This window comes from Leptopilina heterotoma, unplaced genomic scaffold (genome assembly GCF_015476425.1).
Source record: "Leptopilina heterotoma isolate Lh14 unplaced genomic scaffold, ASM1547642v1 Lhet_247, whole genome shotgun sequence".
NCBI classification, from domain to species: Eukaryota; Metazoa; Arthropoda; class Insecta; order Hymenoptera; family Figitidae; genus Leptopilina; species Leptopilina heterotoma.
The window spans coordinates 351,997-374,644 of NW_025110963.1; the positions used below are offsets into that span (position 1 = coordinate 351,997).

General features: G+C 27.8%; 1 protein-coding gene across 1 annotated transcript; it reads right to left on the reverse strand.

Moving 5' to 3' along the window:
- Positions 1 to 1,928: 1,928 nt before the first annotated feature.
- Positions 1,929 to 14,604, reverse strand: LOC122503194 (succinate--CoA ligase [GDP-forming] subunit beta, mitochondrial). The gene is made up of 6 exons (XM_043613647.1): positions 14,239 to 14,604; positions 14,061 to 14,160; positions 4,872 to 5,467; positions 4,565 to 4,699; positions 2,978 to 3,106; positions 1,929 to 2,759 (listed from the first exon to the last, which is right to left on the reverse strand). Exons 1-6 carry the CDS (start codon positions 14,438 to 14,440, stop codon positions 2,647 to 2,649), a joined length of 1,275 nt encoding a protein of 424 aa, XP_043469582.1. The 5' UTR covers positions 14,441 to 14,604; the 3' UTR covers positions 1,929 to 2,646.
- Positions 14,605 to 22,648: the final 8,044 nt, after the last annotated feature.

Here is a 22,648-nt window from a genome sequence, read left to right on the forward strand (position 1 = left end):
TGAATAATTGTGTAAAAATTTTGTTAAATAATTGATTTTTTGGAAATTTTATTATTTATGGAAATAATTGAATTTTGAATGAATTTTATCAATTTTTTTAAAATAATTGAATTCTTTTGCGAAATTTAATGAAAATACTATAGATATTGAAAATAATTGAGGCCTTGGATCGAATAACTCGCCCGATGCTCGGAGGAACGCGCTAATACCAGTCGGGTAGCAGTGAGTGGCCCAGAGGCGCTCACTGCTCACTGACTGGCAGTTGCGCGTTCCTCCGAGCGTCGGGCGAGTTATTCGATCCAAGGCCTCAATTGAATTTGGAATATTTTTTGAAAATAATTAAATCGTTTTAAGGGGAGACCCCACCTTTATTTTGACTCCTTTAAAATAAAATTATTAAACGAGGTAATATTTTTTTCTTGCATCATTTTTAACCTGAAAACATATAAAATGGTCAAAAATATTTAATTTTAATTTTTGAAGAGGTTAGAATTTTTTTCTTTTGACCTATTGCATATTATTGCAAATCCATGCGAGAATTTGTTTAGAATGGTAAAATATGTAAGGAAAAAAAATTTCGTTGAAAAATATTAAAAACTGTAAGAGAAGATCAATTTTTAATATTCAAATCTTTAACTTTTGCCGAAATTTCGAAAGCCTTAAATCTTTAATTTTTTTCCAAATTGTGTATATTTACGTAATTTTATGCTATTATTCAAAAAACATTGTTAAAATTGACATTTAGCTGATTTTCGTGGTAAAAACCATAAAAATCATAGTTCGAAGCTTTTATGGTATACTTTATATATACCGAAATAAATGCAAAAAGCCATGATTTTTATAGTTTTTACCATGAAAATGAGCTAATCGTCAATTTTAACTATGTTTTTTCGACTCAGAGCATCAAATTGGAAAAAATAAAGGTTCAGAACTTCCGAAATTTCGGCAAAATTTAAAGATTTGAATATTAAATATCGATCTTCTCTTACAGTTTTTAATATTTTTTAACGAAAATTTTTTTCCATGCATATTTTACCATTCTAAACAACTTCTCGCATGGATTTGCAAAAATATGCAATAGGTCAAAAGAAAAAAATTCTAACCTCTTTAAAAATTAAAATTAAATATTTTTTACCATCCTATATGTTTTCAGGCAAAAAATGATGCAAGAAAAATAATATTACCTCGTTTAATAATTTTATTTTAAAGGGGTCAAAATAAATGTGGGGTCTCACCTTAAAGAATTTGATTATAATTTATGAGAATAGTTTTTTGATTTCTAGTATTAGCGAATTTAAAGTAGTGGAAATTCTAAAAAAAAAATAGAAATAGTAGCTTTTAGTGGCTGAAATCTAAAAAAAGTACTCAAATAGCATAACGTAAAAAAGTAGTAAATAGTAGGTTTTAATAGATGATTGCGAAGCCTGTAAACTATTTACTATTTATTTTTTGACAAAAAATCGATTAATTTACTCAAAAATTGCGCCATTTTTACAAAAATTGATATAAAAAATCCTATATGTACTTCTAAAGTTTATGTTATATAGATCATAAAATTACTTTGTTCTCTGTTCCAGGACTTAAACTTCTTTTTATTTTTGTTATTTATATTAAAGGATATATATACAAAATAACTAAATTCATGATTACATCAAATGAAAATTCTCTACACGGGATAGTTATTGAATATAAATTCAATTTTCTAATGTTAATTATTCTAACTACGTTTAGTAGTAATTTTACAACATAAAAACAGCAACTCAGTTTTAGATACATTAACTATGAAATCTTAATTAAAATGCTGCTGAATATGGTAGTTTCAACTACTCATACAAGTAGTGTTTTTACCAATGATATTGTTTTCTTTGTACAATAGCAACTTATAAATTAAAATATGCATCTGAAAGAATTCAATAAAACAAACAAAATGTCTATAGATGTTTTAAAAATTTTATTTAAAAAATTATAAAGTTGATACTCTATATCACGTATATAACTTTTGCTCTCATTAAAATATCTAATCTTTGACTTTCATATTACATAACGTCAGAATTATTTTATCTTAAAAATATAAATATGTATTGGTGTGTTATGATAAACAGTGCATTTATAAATTGATATTTCTATTGATTTCTTAATGAATATAATATAAAATATAATTTTGTCAATTAATAAACAATAATATTGTAAAGAGTCGGCCACTAGGGCATGTACCTTAAATTTATAGAATTTAAAATAGAAAACTGTAAAAAAGATTTTCAGAATTTTGATTCTTAAATACAATTTTTTACACGTATTAATCCATACTTGGTCCACTTTTAATATTATTCTTTAATTTCCTTGTCATGATTGTAATCTCTAATTTTCAAAATAATGAAATACGTTACTAAATTGAATATTTTTGATTATTAAACTGTTTTTTTAAATTAAAGTAATTTATATATTAAGCCCTATCGTATGTAAGGAAAAATATATAGAACTAAAAAAACTTTAAATGAGTAACAAAAATTAGAAAATTTTATCAAGTGAGAGTGAATATGACATAATTTAACACAATGTAATAATATTACATCAACTTGGCATGATCAAATCTCCAGGTTATTTAAAAACAATTTCTTTGGAAAAATAATGTATAACAGAAAAAAGTCACTGTTTAATAGAATGTACTGCCTTTTTCGCAGCTTCATCCAAATCATTTGCAGTTAATATTGGCAAACCAGACTCAGACAAAATCTTTTTAGCCTCTGTTACATTTGTACCTTAAATTAGAAAATAAACATAAAATTTGTAAATAAAATTATTTAATTGTTTCAGACATTTAAAATAATTTAATAATAATAATAATAATAATAATTTATATTGGAAAATTTTATACTTAACATTTAATGAGTATACTTTTGCAATAAAAAATAATTCATTTTTGAAACATTAAGAAAATCATTTAAATTACCTATGTTAATTAAAAATATTTAGTTACCTTCTAATCTCACAACCAGTGGCAATTTTAGACCCAAATTACGGGATGCTGAAATAATTCCTTTGGCTATCGTCGCACAGTTAACAATTCCTCCAAAAACGTTTACAAGAATGGCTTTTACTTTGGGATCTATTAATGGATTATAAAACAAAAAGAAAATTTCTATTATCTTTAGAAATAATTAAATTCTTCTCCGAAATTCAATTATTTTCAAAAATTTTAATGAAATTCTTGGCAAAATTTTAATTATTTTCAAAAATTTTCCTCAATTCAATGATTTTTAATTTTTACTATTTTAATAAAATTCTCCACAATAATTCAATTATTTAAAGACCCCCCTCCTCCTTAAATGCTTACGTAATACTTGAATGGTCCCTAAATAATAACATTCTTTTTAGGAATTAAATTATTTTCATAAATAATAAAACTCATCGCAGAGTTTCAATTTTTTTTAATACAATTTTAATCGAATTCCTCGAAAAGTGTAATTATTTTTTTAAATTTTATTAAAATTCGTCAACAGAATTCGTTTATTTAAAAATTTATTGATAAAATTCTTTATGAGAATTTGAATTTTAAGAAACTTTAAATTATTCAATAAATTATTTTTTGTATTTAAATAATTGAATTCTAGTAGAATTTTATAATAAATATTGATTTAAAAATTAATTTCAGTTAAAAACAAATCAATTTTGAAAATTCTCAAAAACTATTTCAAAAATTAATAAAAATAATGGATTTCTATAAAAATTTTAGTTAAAATTAAAAAAAAATTAATTTTGTAAAAGTTACAAATTATTGCAGTAATCCAATTATTTTCATGAGTAATAAAATCCTTCGCAGATTTAATTATGTTAAAAAAAAGTAAAATTCTTCTTAGAAATTCAATTATTTTCATAAATAATAAAACTCATCGCAATTGAATTTTAAGAAACATTCAATTATTCAATAAATTATTTATTTTTGTTTTTAAATAATTTTAAATTCTCGTAAAATTTTCTAATAAAAATTGATTTAAAAATTAATTTCAGTTAAAATTTTAGATAATAATTGAATATTAAAAGCAATAATTATAGGATGAATTTTTAGAAATAATTGAATTTTGAAATGAATTTTTTTGAAAAAGTTTAATTGCATTTTTTTATATTATTTTAAGTTTTTATTTTCTAATATTTATTTAATTGAAGAATTTATGAATTATTGAAATTTCATAAAATTGAATATTGTAAAGAAATAGTTTTGAAAATTGTCAAAGAACTTTTTGGAAAATTATTAAAATAAATTGATTTAAAGAAGAATTTTAGTTAAAAATTTTTGAAAATAATAATTGAATTGATAATGATTTTATCACTCGGTCATCTTTAATTATTATAAAACATGAAGAAATCGATCACTCCGAGTCAGAGACTCGGATTATTGATATCTTCATGTTTTATAGAATTTTGAAAAATTTAATTTATAGTTTGAACTACAATGTTCTCTTATTTGTCTCGGACTGTATATATTTTTGTCAAATTGGTCCGTATTTTTAAATATGTACTTTCACTGATTCGAGCCCTGAAGTTTGCAAAAATGATCTAAATTTACCTTCTGTGAGAATTCTGAATGCTTGATAAACTTGTTCTTCTTTTACACCACCTCCAACGTCCAAAAAATTTGCAGGTTCACCACCATTTAATTTAATTATGTCCATTGTAGCCATAGCCAAACCGGCGCCATTCACTGTAGTAATACAGAATAAAAATTCAAATTAAAATCAAAAAAACGTCCATTAGCTTAAAATAAAAATTGAATAACAAAAAATACACAATTGAAAAGAAAAATAATAAATAATAAAATAATAAATTTTTAAAGAAAACAAAATAATTTTTAATAACTAATAACAAAAAATCACCTAAGCATCCAATATTTCCATTCATAGAGACGTAGTTCAAATTATATTTCGTTGCATCGGCCTCTCTTGGATCTTTTTCGCTATCATCTTCCAGTGCAAAAATATCCTTCTGTCTAAATTCAGCATTATCATCGAAGGATATTTTAGCATCGACTGCAACAACTTGCTTATCAGTGGTTTCCACCAAAGGATTTATTTCAACTTGAAGAGCGTCTATGTCAACAAATAATCGCCACAAGTTTTTCAGTTCAAAAATTGCCTTCTCCAGGATTTCGCTCTCTTTAAAGCCAAGAAATTCAGCAAACTCTTTTGCTATTTCATCGTCAATGCCATAATAAATATCAAGTGCTTTGGTTTTTATTAATTCTGGTGTTTTCTCGGCAACGGCCTCTATGTCCATGCCCCCTGCTGGAGATGCCATCAGAACAGGTCCATTATACTGACGATCCATCAAAATACAGACGTACGTCTCCCGAGCAATATTCACCGATTCTGCTATCATTACTTTTTGAACTAAAATCCCATCCTTCGATGTTTGCTTCGTTATCAAGCGATGACCTAACATATTTTTTACAGTTTCTTCTACAATTTTACGACTGTAATGTGAAAAAAAATATTTGTTAATAAAATTCATTTTTACAAAATTACTATAAAAATTTTTCATTTTTATAGATTTTTTTCTCAGACAAAATTTTATGTTTGTAAATATTATTTATATAAATCGTATATGATATAATTTTTTCTTTCGTACCAGTTTCATATTCCTTTATGATAATAGTTAAGAAGACCTAAAAAAACATGTACTTATTTATTTATATAATTTAAGGTGATATTTTGTTCTAATAATTTTTATGTTTTTACTATAGAAAATTTGACAATTAAATACGACATTGAAAAATTAATTTTTAATTGTATAAGAAGTAAAAAGTTTTGGATAAAATAATTTACAGTTTACATAATCAAAATGAGATGGCAAACGAAAGATTTTAAATGTAAGAAAAACCACATGATTAAATGTTTCACTTCTGACAATTTTTTGCTACAATTGTTTAACGCTTTTCTTATTTGATTCAATTTTCAATTTTTCCTGTCTTACCTTGTCCACAGAAAAATAAATTTTATTATAGACCAGGTTAGAAAGAGGTATTAACTCATTTATAAGAAGTTACTATTTATAATAATTTAAAACTTATTTATATTTTGAAAAATCTCTCTTCTGTAATTAATAATTTGAAACTGTTTGTAGAAAGATAATTTTTGTTAGAAAGAAATAAAAAAAAAGAAAAATTTAATTTCTTAAGCTCTAAAGCATTGAATAATGTTTTCTAATAATTAAAGATGACCAAGTGATATTGAAAATTATTTTCATCATTTTAATTCAATTATTATTTTCTAGAGTTTTTAACTTAAATTCTTCTTTAAATCAATTATTTCAATAATTTTTGAAAAAGTTCTTTGAGAATTTTCAAATCCATTCCAGAAAAAAAAAAATTTCTGAAAAATATTCAATTAAACTTTTTCAAAAAAATTAATTCCGCAGAATTGTTAGTTAAAAGTATGAAAAATTTAGATTTTTAAAGATTTTATTTTAAAACCTTTTCAAAATTCAATAATTATTTCTAAAAATTCACGATATAATGCTTTTAATATTCAATATTAACTATTCTCTAAAATTTTAACTGAAATTCATTTTTAAATTAATTTTTATTAGAAAATTCTACGGGAAATCAATTATTTCAATACAAAAATAAATAATTTATTCAGTAATTGAATTTAATTTCCGACGAATTCAATTAAAAATGTATTAAAAATAATTGAAATTTATTATTTATGAAAATAATTGAATTCCAGTGAAATTTGTATTATTTATGAAAATAATTCATTGTTTGCGTAGAATTTTATCGAAATTTTTTTTAGGAGAGCACAGTTGTATTTGGGCAGCTCCATACGAAAAGCAAATGGTGGATCACCGATTTTTCTTAAAGTTTGTAATTTTGTAGTACTTGGGGTACTAAATAACTGTGCCAAACAGTTTTGCAAAAAAAAAATTTTTTTGCAAGATATTTAGATTTGAAAAGTCGGAAACTGAAAAAAATGACTTTTTTTGAGAATTTTTATTTCGAAAACTATTGATTCTACAAGAAAAAGTCATTTATTCAAAATTGTAGAGAAAATGTCAATTTTTTATAATATTAAAAAAAAAGTTAAGAAAAATTAATTTTTCAATAATTTGTTTAAACAATAATTTTTTATTGTTAAAAAAAGAGCAAAGGACATTATGGAATATTCTAGAAAAATAATTTTCTCAAAACTTGAACCTTCCTTAATAAGTGGTTTAATTTTTAAAGAAGTGATTTTTGGTGTTTTTGAGAAAAAAATTTTTGAAGTTTGCGCTACGAGTTTTTGTGCGTTGCGCTAACTAAGCAGCACCTATATCAGTGTATTTTAAAAGATAATATGACCTTTACTGCTCGCCCCTAATACATTTATTAATTATATACGTATATATATATATATATATATATATATATATATATATATATATTATTATAAACAGTTTAACAATATATTTTTAACTTTTTTATAAACATTATTTTCCTTTTTTAACGCATTAATGCCCATGGGCACAGGGACGCAGATATAAAAAGTAACTATTGGGATCCTGGCATAGGGTCTAATAATAATTTTTAACGTTAAAAATTTAAAAAAAAATTTATTTAGACAATTTGTTATAAACAAATGAAAAAAAATTAATTTTCATAAAAAACTGATAGCGCCATTCGATTCGACGCAAAAAACTACTACGAGAACGTATATTATATAATTTTTAAAAAAAGACATATTGTTGTAAAAATGTTATAAACAATTAGCCTGCATTTATACTGTACGAGATAGAAGGATCGTTTTTAAAGTTAATAATTTTGTTTACAAAATTTTTGACGTCAAAAACTCTCCTAATTAAACTAATTTTGTTTAAAAAAATTATTAACTTTAAAAACGATCCTTCTATCTCGTACAGTATAAATGCATGCTAATTATTTATAACATTTTTACAACAATATGTCTTTTTTTAAAAATTATATAATAAACGTTCTCGTAGTAGTTTTTTGCGTCGAATCGAATGGCGCTATTAGTTTTTTATGAAAATTAATTTTTCTTCATTTGTTTATAACAAATTGTTTAAAATTTTTTTTTTTAATTTTTAACGTTAAAAATTATTATTAGACCCTATGCCAGGATCCCAACATTTACTTTTCATAACGCGGTGCAAAAAAGGTCACTTTTTTGCACCTTGTTATGAAAAATATCGTTCGTAACTAGTGCTAGCAGTTGGCAATTTTTGAACGACCACTTTTTTTGGAACAAACTGTAGGCGAAGCTTCGCTTCGCCTACAGTTCGTTCCAAAAAAGTGCTCATTCAAAAATTGCCAACTGCTCGCACTCGTTACGAAATATACTATTTTATACCTGCGTTCCTGTGCCCATGGGCATTAATGGGTTAAAAATGGAAAATAATGTTTATAAAAAAGTTTAAAATATATTGTTAAACTGTTTATAATAATAATATATATATACGTATATAATTAATAAATGTATTAGGGGCGAGCAGTAAAGATCATATCATCTTTAAAAATACACTGATATAGGCGCAGCTTAGTTAGCGCAACGCACAAAAACTCGTAGCGCAAACTTCAAAATTTTTTTTCTCAAAAACACCAAAAATCACTTCTTTAAAAATTAAACCACTTATTAAGGAAGGTTCAAGTTTTGAGAAAATTATTTTTCTAGAATATTCCATAATGTCCTTTGCTCTTTTTTTAACAATAAAAAATTATTGTTTAAACAAATTATTGAAAAATTAATTTTTCTTAACTTTTTTTTTAATATTATAAAAAATTGACATTTTCTCTACAATTTTGAATAAATAACTTTTTCTTGTGGAATCAATAGTTTTTGAAATGAAAATTCTCAAAAAAAGTCATTTTTTTCAGTTTCCGATTTTTCAAATCTAAATATCTTGCAAAAAAAATTTTTTTTTTGCAAAACTGTTTGGCACAGTTATTTAGTACCCCAAGTACTACAAAATTACAAACTTTAAGAAAAATCGGTGATCCACCATTTGCTTTTCGTATGGAGCTGCCCATTTTTAACTGTATCAAGAAAATAATTTAATTATTTACCTTAAAAATAATTTTATGCATAAAATTATTTCTAAGGTAATTTTTGGTGAGGAATTCAACCCTCATAAATTAAAATCCGTCAGAAAATATTTTGACCCTTTTTGAATTGATTTTTACAATTTTTGAAACATTTTTTTTAAATAAAACTTTGTTTTTTGGCTTACAATGCAAAAAATACTATTATTATTCAATTTTTTCATTTAAAAATTCATTTGTTTATTTTTCTAACTAATTTCAGATCTTAATTTTATCATAAATTTTTTGTATTTGGTATTTTTATAGTATATTAAAATTATGATCTAGAATTAGTTAGAAAAATAAACAAATGAATTTTCAAATAAAAAAATTGAATAATAATGTTTTTTTTTCATTTTCAGCCTAAGAACAAAGTTTTATTTAAAAAAAAAATCTGTCCGCGCAAGCGCGGACACATTCTCGTCCGCGCTTCGCGCGGGGGCTCGCTTCGCTCGCAAGTTTCAGCGCGCCTCGGGGCGCGCGAATATTGATCGTCGCGCTTCGCGCTCCGTGTGTTGTTGCGCGCAAATGGCTCGCTTCGCTTGCGGCGGTCTGCAATTGTTGTGCATTATTTGTGTTCTTGTTCTTGTTTCCTATTATATGTTTCGTAAAACATTTTTTTTTCTTAAAGTTACTACGACTTTAAGGATTACATTCTCATCACATGTTTTTGTTTGCTGATGATTGCGAGATAAAGTGGATTAAAATGTATATTTTTGGTCTTGATGATTTAAATTGTGAAGTTATTTTTAATTATACTAACTCTTAGTAGAAATATTATTTGCAGAAGCAGATAAAATATTCTTAAAGTATTAGTATCAAGGTTTTTGTGTAGTGTAGACCGGAGCGTAATGGCTAACTTTTCACTCTTTGTTGATTTACACGGACATTTTTGTTTTAATTAAGTGTTTATCTCCTAGAAAAGTTACTCTAGTACCTCAGCTTTCTTTTAAAAAGTCGAACGTTCCTATATTACGCTTACTTTTTTTTCTACAATGAACGTACACTTCGTCGGTATCGTAGGTATTGCTCTTTCCCGTGTAGAAATTTGTCGTGGCCTTCCTAGAAATAGACTACAGCTAGATAGCATTTGTCGTGGAAAATTATTCTGAATAAACTGTCCTGGCCCCGAAATGTTAATGTACAGTTTTCCCCTTTATTTTCTTCGCTATGAAGACAGTCTAGAATCTGTCTAAAATTTGTCTAGGATACTGAATTGAAAATTCAGTACAAGTTCGTATAGCAGGTTGTCCAAGAATTAGCTGGGCACTGTCTAGGACGCTGACTTAAGAATTTAGTACAAGTTCGTGGAGAAGGTGGCTCTGAGAGTCTACTAAGCTAGCAGACGAAATCAGTTCTTGACGTAGTGCTTGATGAAAAGAAACCAAGAGTCTACAATTGTAACTTATCTTGTTGTGAAGATAAAATCAAATTTATAAATCTAGTGAAAAGTTTTCAGTTTTCCATTTTTGAACAGGGACAGTGTACAAGTTTAAATATATTACAGCGAAAAAAAGATTTATTAGAAAAAGGACATGTGATGTCATCATTAATAGTCTAGATTGTTTTTCATATTATAATGTTCATAATAAGTAATAAAACTTTGGTAATTTTAAGTAAATTTTTTGTGATTGCAACAATATAATATACAATTAATTTTATTATCGGTATACAAGTACGAATCTTTATAGTGAATGTGTTTGTGTTTTAAAGAAAAAATCCAATGTAGCAAAATATGTTACAATTAATTTCAAAAATAATTGTAAGAGGAATTGTGATAATAACAAATACTTTTGTATTACTGTTTTGTTTGTTTAAAAGTTAAACAAACAAAAGAGTAAAGTTGAAAAATATTGTTCTATTATTTATAAACCTAACAATTATTCCCAGTATGTAGAAACTGCTTATTTTAATATCCAGGAACTGGCTAGGAATGATTTATTTTACTAGACAAGGACTAGACAAAATAACTGTACAAAATCTTGACGTTGCTAGTGTTACATCCCTCGTTCAAGCCTGTCCATTTTTCCCATCTAGTTGCTAGATTGAATCTAGCGCAACTGGACAGTTTCTCATACACTTCCACGGTAAATTTCTACACGGGTTATACATAGCGTGTTGCATTAGCCAACACGCCCTAGGGGTACTTAGGAAATATTTTGTAATTTTTATCAATACAGTAAGTGTGAATCAAAAATCTAAAATTGACCCTCAAAAAATGTTTCAAGCTTAAAACGCGATTTTAGTTTCTTTTATAAAGTTATTTTAAAAAAATTAGAATGAAAAAATGAAAATTTTGAAAAGTTACTTTCATATGTGAAATACAGATTTTCTACTATATTTCTTACAATAGTTATTGAATAATAAATAATCAACCTTTGTAGAAACTTGCAGTACATCAAGTTGTCTTTGGAGTGAAATCATTTCGATTTACGATTTTTAAATAAATTACAATTATTCATTACGCCCCTTAGCCATTATGTCCCGTTTTCCCTATATACGTGATTTGTAAATATATATCAAGTGTATGATTAAAAACATGTAAATTTGGATACAGTGAATGTGATATTTACCCATCGCTTTAACAAGCAAAAGTAAAACACCTCCACTAAGCTGAGACAAAAAGTCAAAAAGTCAAAAATTCAAAAAAAGTTTTTGAAAAAATTAAGTTTTTCAAAAGTTATCGTCGGACAGACAGACAGACAGACGTAATCGACAGACCATGTTTCTTGGATTCAGGGCACCTCAAAACGCAAAGATTTCATAAAATTAGCAAATAGTATATTAAGCAACAAGGTACCGTAAAGGCAGCCTTTAAGTCCCGTGTAACTTACGAAATTTTTTATTCTAAAGGCACAAAAGTGGCGATTTAAGATAGCAGACGACAGGGAGTAAAACTCATTCACTTGTTCGACTTCTATGAAAATGGCGGCATTTTTTTTCCATGAGCAAAAATAACGCATGGGAATAGCTGTTTTTTTTGTCCATGGGAAAAAAAGGTCGCCATTTTCATTCAACCTGAGGTATAAAAAGTCAATTTTTCATCAAATCTAATACCTCCTCATGTGATTAGAATGTAAAAAACCATTTCCAACAAGATAGGACCAAAAATTAAAATGTAAAAAAGGGTCAGACCAGCCAAACTGCATTAAAAAAATTTCATTGATTTTCTAAAATGTTAAAACTTTTATGAATATATTTTAGTTATAACATTTTAGAAAATCAATAAAAATTTTTTAACCCAGTTAAGCTAGCCTGACCCAAAAACTTAAAAAAAAAAAAAAAAAATTAATTTTCTATGAAAAAATGTTGTAGAGGAAAGTTGTTTGTATTTGTCTAATCTATAGTAATATAAAGTTTAAAATAATGAAAATTGAACAAATTGAATTTTCAAAATTTTGAAACTACTGTAGTTTGCGTAGTTTTCGACGAAAATTGCTGGCTAACGAACTCGATCTGTATTTTAACACTAACTTTGTGCATGCAAAGTTGCAAGTTGATGTAATAAGTTTTTCAAGAGTTATCGTAGGGACACCATTGTGTCTACAGACAGACACGAAGACAGACATACGGACAGACACTTTTTTTAGACCATGTTTTTCGGACTCAGGGGACCCCAAAACGTCGAGATTTCATGAAATTAGCGAAAGTCAATTTTCGACCAAAACTAATACTTTCTCATATGATGAGAATGTAAAAAAAATGCTTCAACAATTGAAAAAAACATTTTTTTGTGGATTCAAAAACAGATTTTCTACAAAATTAGGAATGGATTTTAAAATTCACGAATTTTTAAGAAAAATAAAAATTCGAATAGAGTCAAAATACCTATTGTCTGATCGATTTTATTTTAAGACCATTGAATTCCTCTCAAAAAATTTTTGACAAGAATTTTATTAAGATTTTTAAAAATAATTGAATTTTTGCCAAGAATTTTATCAAAATTTTTAAAAATATTTGAATTTCAGAGAAGAATTTTATCACTTATAAAGATAATTGAAATGTTGACAAGAATTTAAAGAAATTTTTGGAAATAATTGAATTTCTGCGAAAAATGTTATTTTTTTTAAAAATAATTGAATTTCTGCAAACATTTGTAACTTTTACAAAATTCAATTTTGTTTACTGTTTTTAACTGCAATTCTTATATAAATCCATTATTTTTAATAATTAATTAAATATATATTGAAAAATTTAAGTAATTTGAGAAGTTGAAGTATTAAAATTTTTTAAAAATCTAAGTTCTTTAAAAAAATTTCTAGTTAAATTTATTGAAAATTGAAAGTTTATAAAATTTCAAATTGAAACCTTTTGAAGTTCATCTATTTATGAAAATTGTAAACGCAACTCTTTTAAAATTTAATTAATTTTTAAATATTAAGTAAAATGATTTATTAAATAATTTATAAGTAATAATTTTATGATAGTTCTTCACGAATTAAATTATTTAAAAAGAAATTGTTGTCAGAAATTAAATAGAAAAAATTGAAGAAACAATCTTTTGGACTTTGGTTTGTATACCAATTTCACGTCATTTAAACGAGTCAGTGCCGTTTCTGCTGGGCGAAATTCTAGATTTCACATATAACTAAGTAATTTCAGATACAATTGATCACTCTTAACAATTTAGTCATATTTTTTTCATTTAAATAAAGAAAAGTCGTCCATTAAAATTGCTAACAATTAGACACATTCCACTAATTGTCAGTAGTTCTTCACTAATTCAAATTTAGAGAGAGTTTTAGATAAAATTCAGGACAAATTTGAAGTATTTATATAATTTAAGGACATGTTATTCAATGGTCACGTGTTCTCTTAGTTGATTAATATGGCCACGTGACCACTTAATAAGATACCCTTAAGTTGTAAAGTTTTATTTCAAGTTAACCGGCTTAAATTTTATACCGATATAGAGACTAAAGTACTAATTAAAAGTAAAATATTAGTAAAGAAAAAAAATGTTATGAATGAAAATTACATTTCATTTGCTTACTCTTTCGTAACGTGAACACCACCTTTAAATCCATTGTCAAACCATCCTTTTCCACGACCACCAGCCAAAACTTGAGCCTTAATAACATATTCGCCTGAATCTAGAATTATATAATTTTCATACCAACCACATCTCGACAGCAAAGTTATTATTCAAAGAAAAAAATCATTAGACTAACGTAAGTTTTCCAAGGCAGAATTTGTTTTGTTTATTTTATCAACTATCGTAAAGTTTTGCACTGAAACCCCACAATCCTTAAGCAGTTCTTTGCTTTGATATTCCAGTAAATTTAATCTTCTAGAAGGTACATAGCCATGCTGCATGCATGTTTTTAAATCGCCTTGCATTCGGAAAACTTTTCTTGTGAATAACCTCGACATTGTAGGGTAAATTTATTAAATTTAAATAAACTGTTTTAATAAAATTCTTTTTTGTAATCACGGAGAAAATAAACTGACTTTCACTGTGACGAAAACCAGTTTAAATGGACTGCTTTTATATCAGAGTTCACTTGATTATAAAAACTGAGATACCGGCAATTTCTACGGTTCAGTCCACAATAAAAAAATATTTCTATAAAGGAGCTTCTACAATGGAAGCAAAGTCCAAGTGCAAGGCTAAAGTCCAACGCACAATAGGTTCGCGAAAGTCGTTCGCGAACGAGACGCATGAGATAGACAAGGACACAAATATATCTCTGTCCTTTTCTAACTAATGCTGTGCGTTCGCGAACGACTTTCGCGAACCTATTGTGCTTAGGCATTATGCTGATTCCACACTTACCCAGTCGCTCCGCTTTTCCGTGGCGCTTCGCGTGAGACAGAAAAAGATAGAGATAGTCTCTGTCTTTTTCTATCTCACGCAAAGCGCCACGGAAAAGCGGAGCGCTGGGTAAGTGTGGAATCAGGGGCCGTATTCTCGAAAGCATTCGACAATTCTCGCATGCGTAAAATGTCGAATGGTTAATGTCGCATGCGACTCTGAAAGTCTATTCTCAATGACCGTTCGAGATAGGTTGTTCGAAAATTTCCGTGTGCGACATTCATACATTGTTGCCGTCGTTTCCAAATACTTATCTGCCAATCATAATTGAGGAGGAAGAGAACTTGACATATGAGAAAAATACAAATAGTTATCCGTTCATTTAAATATTTCAAAATCAATTCAATTTTGCGTTTACAATTTTTATAAACAAATTAACTTTAAGCGGTTTCAGTTTGAAATTTTATAAAATTTTAATTTTGAATGAATTTAATTTAAAATTTTGATAATTCAAATTCTTTTGAAATTAGTTATATTTGGCAATATATATTTAATTAATTATTAAAAATAATGAATTTATAGAAGAATTTTAGTTAAAAACACTAAATACATTGAATTTTGTAGACAATAAAAGTAGAACGTTACAAAATGATTACAAAAATTTAATTATTTTTAAATGTAATAAAATAATGAAAAAATAATAACAATCAAATATTTATTTAAATAGAAGTTACTGATATTATTACGAATAATTTTATAATTAAAGAAATTCGTAAATAAATGTAACAACATTTTTTTTTATATTAAAGTTTTAATATTAGCATTTGTAAATTGAGAATTTTTTACAAAAATGTTAAGAAACTGGAATATGTAATATTTTTTTTTAAAGAAAAGAATCAGTTTGTGAACAATATTGTTATTGAAAAATTAAAATTATGCATAATAAAGGGATATATCCCTTTATATTATGCATAATTTTAATTAATAAATATATATATTTCCTATTTTTGCAAAAAGAAAATTTATTTGTTAATCAAAATTTTTTGTAATTTTATAATTTTAATTTATTTTAAATCTTAAAAAAGAGCATACTTTCAATTTGTGAAACAATATTTTGTGAAGAAAAAAACAAAAGCATACACAAAAACTAACTTTAAAGTGTGAACAGACAGAAAAAATGAAACGAAGATTAAAAAATTAAAAAAATTTATATTGTTTACATGATTCATTCACAAAAATAACACAAACATGTGCAATTTATCCATTATAAATTTTGCATATTATAAATTATTTACATAAACTTTTATTTCACAAGTTTACTTTTAATTCTTAAACATTACATTTAGGTTATTTTGTATAGTTTTTCTACTTTAAGGCCAACGCAGAATAGAATCTTTAACCGGAACCGCAATCGTAAGCGTACCGTAAGAATGAGTTAAAGAAGGATAGGTATATTGTTTATCCTTCTCTAACTCATTCTTACGCTTACAGTAACGATTGCGGTTCCGGTTACAGATCTATTCTGCGTTGGCCTTTAGCATGCGGTTCATGTACACTAATACTACTTTATATTATATACGTTTATTACAAGGATGACACACAACCTTATTTTTTACTAGCATTTCGTATACGACTTTGCATCTCGAATGGCCACTACCCACTCGAGATGAACCATTCGGAAATTATCGCATACGACATGAAATCTCGCATGCGACAAGCGTTCGAGAATAGCTTTTTCCATCTCGAATGGTCTGTCGCATGCGACATCTAGGGTCATCGATCTAGGGTCATTACACCTCTGCAGGCTGCCTGCCTGCGCAGGCAGGAGCAACGAGAGTAATGGCACGGTCACACCTCGGCTGCCTGCCTGCCTGCCTGCGCAGGCAGCCGCCACGAGAGTAAGAGAGAGGAGACGAATAATTTAAATTGTCTGACTCTCTTACTCTTATGTATTGCCATGACGACCTGCAGGCAGGCAGGCAGGCAGCCGAGCTGTGACCGTACCATAAGGGAAAAGTTTGTAGTCACTGACTCTCTTACTCTTGTACGTTACCATGACAACCTGCAGGCAGGCAGGCTGCCTGCAGAGGTGTAACCTCAGCCTAATTTCATAAAGTTGAGTTTCCAATAAGACAAGGTGCGCATCGATGTTCATAGCTATAGATATACCACAGCATACTTTAGTATACCTATAGCTATGAACATCGATGCGCACCTTGTCTTATTGGAGACTCAACTTTAATAGAGTGATCACAGCCACGGGGGTGACACTCTTGAGTTGGAACTAACCTGAGAGTTGACCGTCGCCACCGGTGGCGCTTGCTGGACATTGGACCGAGATTGAGTGAAATGCATGGGATTGCAAAGAAAAATTTAATTTACAATTATTAATATTAATTTGATGGTATTTATTTGTACATAATATTGATTCAGTAACTTTTTAGCATATTTTATAATATCAAAAACTTAGAAAAAGTGTTCAATATTTTATTTATAATGAAAATTGTGCAACAATTGAGTGCTTGGATACAACAAGGGGACGTACGCTCGGCGAGCCGCTTTAAGTTGAGTCTCCAATGAGAGAAGGTGAGCATCGATGTTCATAGCTATAGATATACCACAGCAAACTTTAGTATACCTATAGCTATGAACATCGTTGCGCACTTTGTCTTATTGGAGACACAACTTGAGGCTGCTTCTACAACAACTTTTTTTTCATCGACACGAACAAGATGCACTATAAAGTCCAACGCACAATAGGTTTGCGAAAGTCGTTCGCGAACGAGACGCATGCGATAGACAAGGACACAAATATATCTCTGTCCTTTTCTAACTTATGCTTTGCGTTCGCGAACGACTTTCGCGAATCTGTTGTGCTTAGGCCTTTAGGCTATTCAAGTTGGGTGGGGGAAAATTCAAGATGGATGCTAACTGGTGCACAAACATTGTATAGAAAGTGTATGCGATAGAGTCTAATTTTTTAAATATCTCGCTTAAACGAAATTTTTAACCAGAAGTTTATTAGGATTTTATGTTTCATTTTTAAAGAACTATTTTTTGCAATAATAAAAATCGATTTTTATTTTTTATGAATACGACGATTATTATAGTTAATTGATTTTATTATTGCAAAAAATAGTTCTTTAAAAATGAAACATAAAATCCTAATAAACTTATAGTTAAAAATTTCGTTTAAGCGAGATATTTAAAAAATTAGACTCTATCCCATACACTTTCTATACAATGTTTGTGCACCAGTTAGCATCCATCTTGAATTTTCCCCCACCCAACTTGAATAGCCTTATTAAAACCATGCAAAATAGTTGCGCGCGCATCGTTTTCACGCTCATGTCGATGGAAAAAAAGTTGTTGGAGAAGCAGCTTGAAAGTCGAGACGATTTTTAGCTATTCTGGAATCAGTTTCAATGGGATATATGTGACGCTCCACGAGAAAAGGGACCTTATTTACTCTTGTCATAAAGTCCCTTTTCTCGTGGAGCGTCACATATGTATACAAGCGTCTCGTCAACTCTTCTGCAGGCATGGGTGCGTATAATACATGATGTATAATACGCATTTATACATGTATAAATGGTTTTATACATGTATAATACTACGTTTATTACGTCCTAGGTTTTCTACATTATGTATATTACATGTGATGACGTAACTCGGTAACTGAAAGATAGTATTTTGAAATTTCTTACACTGTAAAAAAATCTGGTGTAAAATAACACGAAACTTGTAATTTCACACATCAAAATTATAGGTTGTACGTAGTAAATTTATTTCGTTCCAAAAGTAGTTTTACTATTTTTAATAATTTTACATTATACGACTATGTAATTTAATAGTTTTGTGTAAATTTACTACGTCCGACGTAGGAAAATTTGATCACTATGTGATGTCCGACGTGGTATTTTTAGATTGCGTGTATTTCTACACTTTGACGTAATATTACGTCGCACGATCTGTAAAATTACTTATATGCTTTGCGTTTTAAGATTTTTGGTATTTGTTTTTCAAAATGGCGCCTTAAAATAAACAATTTTCCAAAATTTAACACAGGATGGATACAATTATCAAAAGTTCATGAAATCGATTGAAATTTGTTACTCGGGGGTTTTTAGGGTCGCTAATTACGAATCTAAAGTCAAATTTAAAAAATTCAAAATGTCGGATCCAATATGGCGGACGACAATATTAAAAATTCAATGTATTGGCTTCAAATTTGTTACTCGGGGGTTTTTGGGGTCGCTGATTACGAATCTAAAGTCATATTTTCAAAATTCAAAATGGCGGACGACAACATTAAAACTTTATATATTGGCTCTAAATTTGTTACTCGGGGGTTTTCGGATTCGCTGATTACAAAGCTGAAGTCATATTTTTGAAATTCAAAATGGCGGATCTAATATGGCGGACGACAACATTAAAACTTCATTTATTGGCTTCAAATGTGTTACTCGGGGGGTTTTCGGAGTCGCTGATTACGAATCTGAAGTCAGATTTTAAAAATTTTAAATGCCGGACGACAAAATATATCAATGCTATAACATAATTTTATCCGCTAATAATTCTGGCGAATCTTACTTGCATGATGGCGATGATGAATCTGAGTGTAAGTCCGATGATATTTTTTCTGCGGCAGATCATGATATTAATTCCTTGTTGAGGGGTCATGAGCAGTTGTGAAATTCCAATGAAAAAAGCCTATTTTTAAGTACCATTTTCTCAACTTCAAATAATTTTTTCATCACACTTTGTTCTGATGATATTATATACAAAGGACTAAAATCTGATCGTTCGATAAAGACAAATATTTATTTTTGAATTTTAATCGTTAAATCATTGAATCTTTCACTCTTTCAATATAAATCTTTCAATTTTTCAATCATTAAATTATTTAATCTTTCAATTACGGAGCGTTCACAAATGATGTCACGCTTTTGGGGAAGGGGGGGGGTCTTACTAAACGTGACACAATGTATTTTTCTCATACGAAATTGAAAAAATTGCGTGACAGGTGGGAGAGGGGGGTTTAAAATCATCATCATCATTTGTGAACGTTATTATTCAATCTTTCAATCATTCAACATTTAAATCCTTCAATCTTTTAATCTTTTAAGCAGTCAATCATTCAATCTTTCAGTCATTCAATCTCATTTTTTTAATCGTTAAATCATTCAATCTTTTAATCTTTCAAGCAGTCGGTCATTCAATTTTTTAATCATTTAATCTCAATTTTTTAATCTTTCAATCATTCAATCTCAATCTTAATTTTTCAATATTTCAATCATTCAATATTTAAATCATTTAATCCTTCAATCATTCCATTTTTTAATCATTCAATCTTTTAAGCAGTCGGTCTGTTACGTATGACTTCGTAACATTTTTATATTTTTAGTAAAATCATATTGTATTTAAATGAACTCAATAAGCATTTATTCATGTCGATTTATGAGGTAACAATCACACTTTTAACACATGATGACACTTTGTAACACACATATTACAACATTCCGTAAGGAATTTTGTATTAAGATCTAAATAATGAAATGAAGATTGTGATACTTTATAATGTGCAAAACTGTGTCAAATATTCTTTAAGAGTAAGTAGAATTTACTTACGATATTTCTCAATGTAAAAAGTGGTTCATCCAAGCAACAGAACTTGGGTAATGACATTCAAACAAATCTGCAAGGTAGCAGATAATCATTAAGTAATAACTTAATAATAAGTAGGTCTTTCCCACCAAAATGTCGTTCAATAAAAAGAATCGACAAAAGGAAATCATCGCAGTTGCCCGTGAATCTTGGCGAAACAAAGTATGTTTGGCCATAGTAGCCGCAGTTAGGCAAAAGTTGCCTTTAAGTCTCACGAAGGGACTCCAGAGATTTTCATTAAGTGATTTAAAAAGAGTAATTGACATAGTATTTTTATATGTGAAAAATATTTAAAAAAATTAAAAAGATAATAATAAAATAAATCTTGATATAAGGTTCCAGACACTACAACTCAGTTAAAGTGAGTATACTGAATACGCAAACACAAAAAGAACACATACACAATTCATTATCATAAACGATTGTTTTCAATATAAAATAAAAGTTTGTCATTTAATATTATTTTATTGCTGATTTTACTTAAAAATTAGATTATCCTATTAATAATTTCATTCCTTTCCAAAATACGGTCTCTCACCCGATTGGTTGAAATGATAACCAAGAATGAAAAGGAATCCACTACCTTTAAATAAAATTATTTGTTTCCTTAGAGCATTGACGTTCACTACGGGGTGAAATAATTTAAATATTTAATATTTATTAAATAATAAATAAATTCATTCTTAACACGGTCATTCAATCTTTCCATCATTCAATCTCAACTTTTTAATCTTTAAATCATTCAATCTTTCAATTTTACAATATCAATCTTTCAATCAGTCAACCTTTTAATTCTTCAATCATTAAATCTTTTAATATCAACCCACACAACACCGAAACTTTCCTGAAAATTTATTAAAGATTTACTTGCAAACTTCGAAAAATTTACTTGCAAAGTTTAGTAAAAATTGTGTAAAGATTTAAATGTCCGACTTAAATAAATGTTTATCGTCAAATTTTCCTAAAAATTTAACTTAAAACTTTCCTGAACATTTAAATTAAATTTTTGACTTCTCTCTTATAAACGAAAATGTAACTTAAAAGTTTCCTGAAAATTTAAATTAAATTTTCGCCTATATACAGTAGGCGAAATTTTTTTTTTAATTTTTAGGAAAGTTTCAGGCTAAACATTTATTGAAGTGGGACATTTAAATCTTTACAAAATTTTCACTAAACTTTTCAAGTAAATACTTCGAAGTTTGCAAGTATATCTTTAATAAATTTTTAGGAAAGTTTCGGTGCTGTGTGGGAATCTTTCAATCATTCATTCTTTCAATCAGTCAACCTTTCAATCCTTCAATCCTTCAATCTTTTAATCATTCGATGTTTTAATATTTCAAGCATTCAATCTTTTAATTCTTCAATCATTAAATCATTCAATCATTTAATCATTCAATCTTCCAATCATTCAACCTTTCAATTCTTCAATCATTGAATCTTCCAATCTCAATTTTTCAATCATTCAATCTTTTAATCATTCAATCATTCAGTCATTCAATTTTTCGATCCTTCAATCATTCAATCTTTCTCTTTTTCTCTAGGCACTACAAGACAACATTAAAAATTCTGCGAACTGCTTGCGCAAAACACCCGACAAAGAAGAATATTCTGCTACCGTGTCATCTGATATTCTACAAATCGATTTTTCAAAAAATTTGAATGAAGTAAATGACTCTCTATTACACGACGAAGTAAATGAACCCATTGAAAAGCGCTTTAAATTCGAGGAAATTCTAAACTTTGAAACTTGCTCACATTCAAGAAGTAAAGAAAACACACCCTTAAGCTCTGGTTTCAAGTTAAGTAATGTTTTAATGTTTCCGCAGTCAGGTTTAAACGTGAATGAGGTGTTTGAAATGTTACTTGGCTATTTTATTAAATTTAGTGTGACAGAAACGGCAAGACATAAACTGATTGAATTGGTGAAAATTTTAGCAGGGCCATTCTTTAAAGATTTGAATGCCTCTAACTATTTAATAAACAAAACTTTAAATCTTCCTGACGACAAAATTATTTTTAATTATTGTTGCCAGGATTGCGAAAAGGAAATACTTTAGTCATCTTTCAAATCGAATATAAAGCAGCTAGAAAAAATTTGCTCTAATTGCGATTCAAAAAATGAAATTTCTTTAAGCAGCTCAATATATTTTCTTACAATA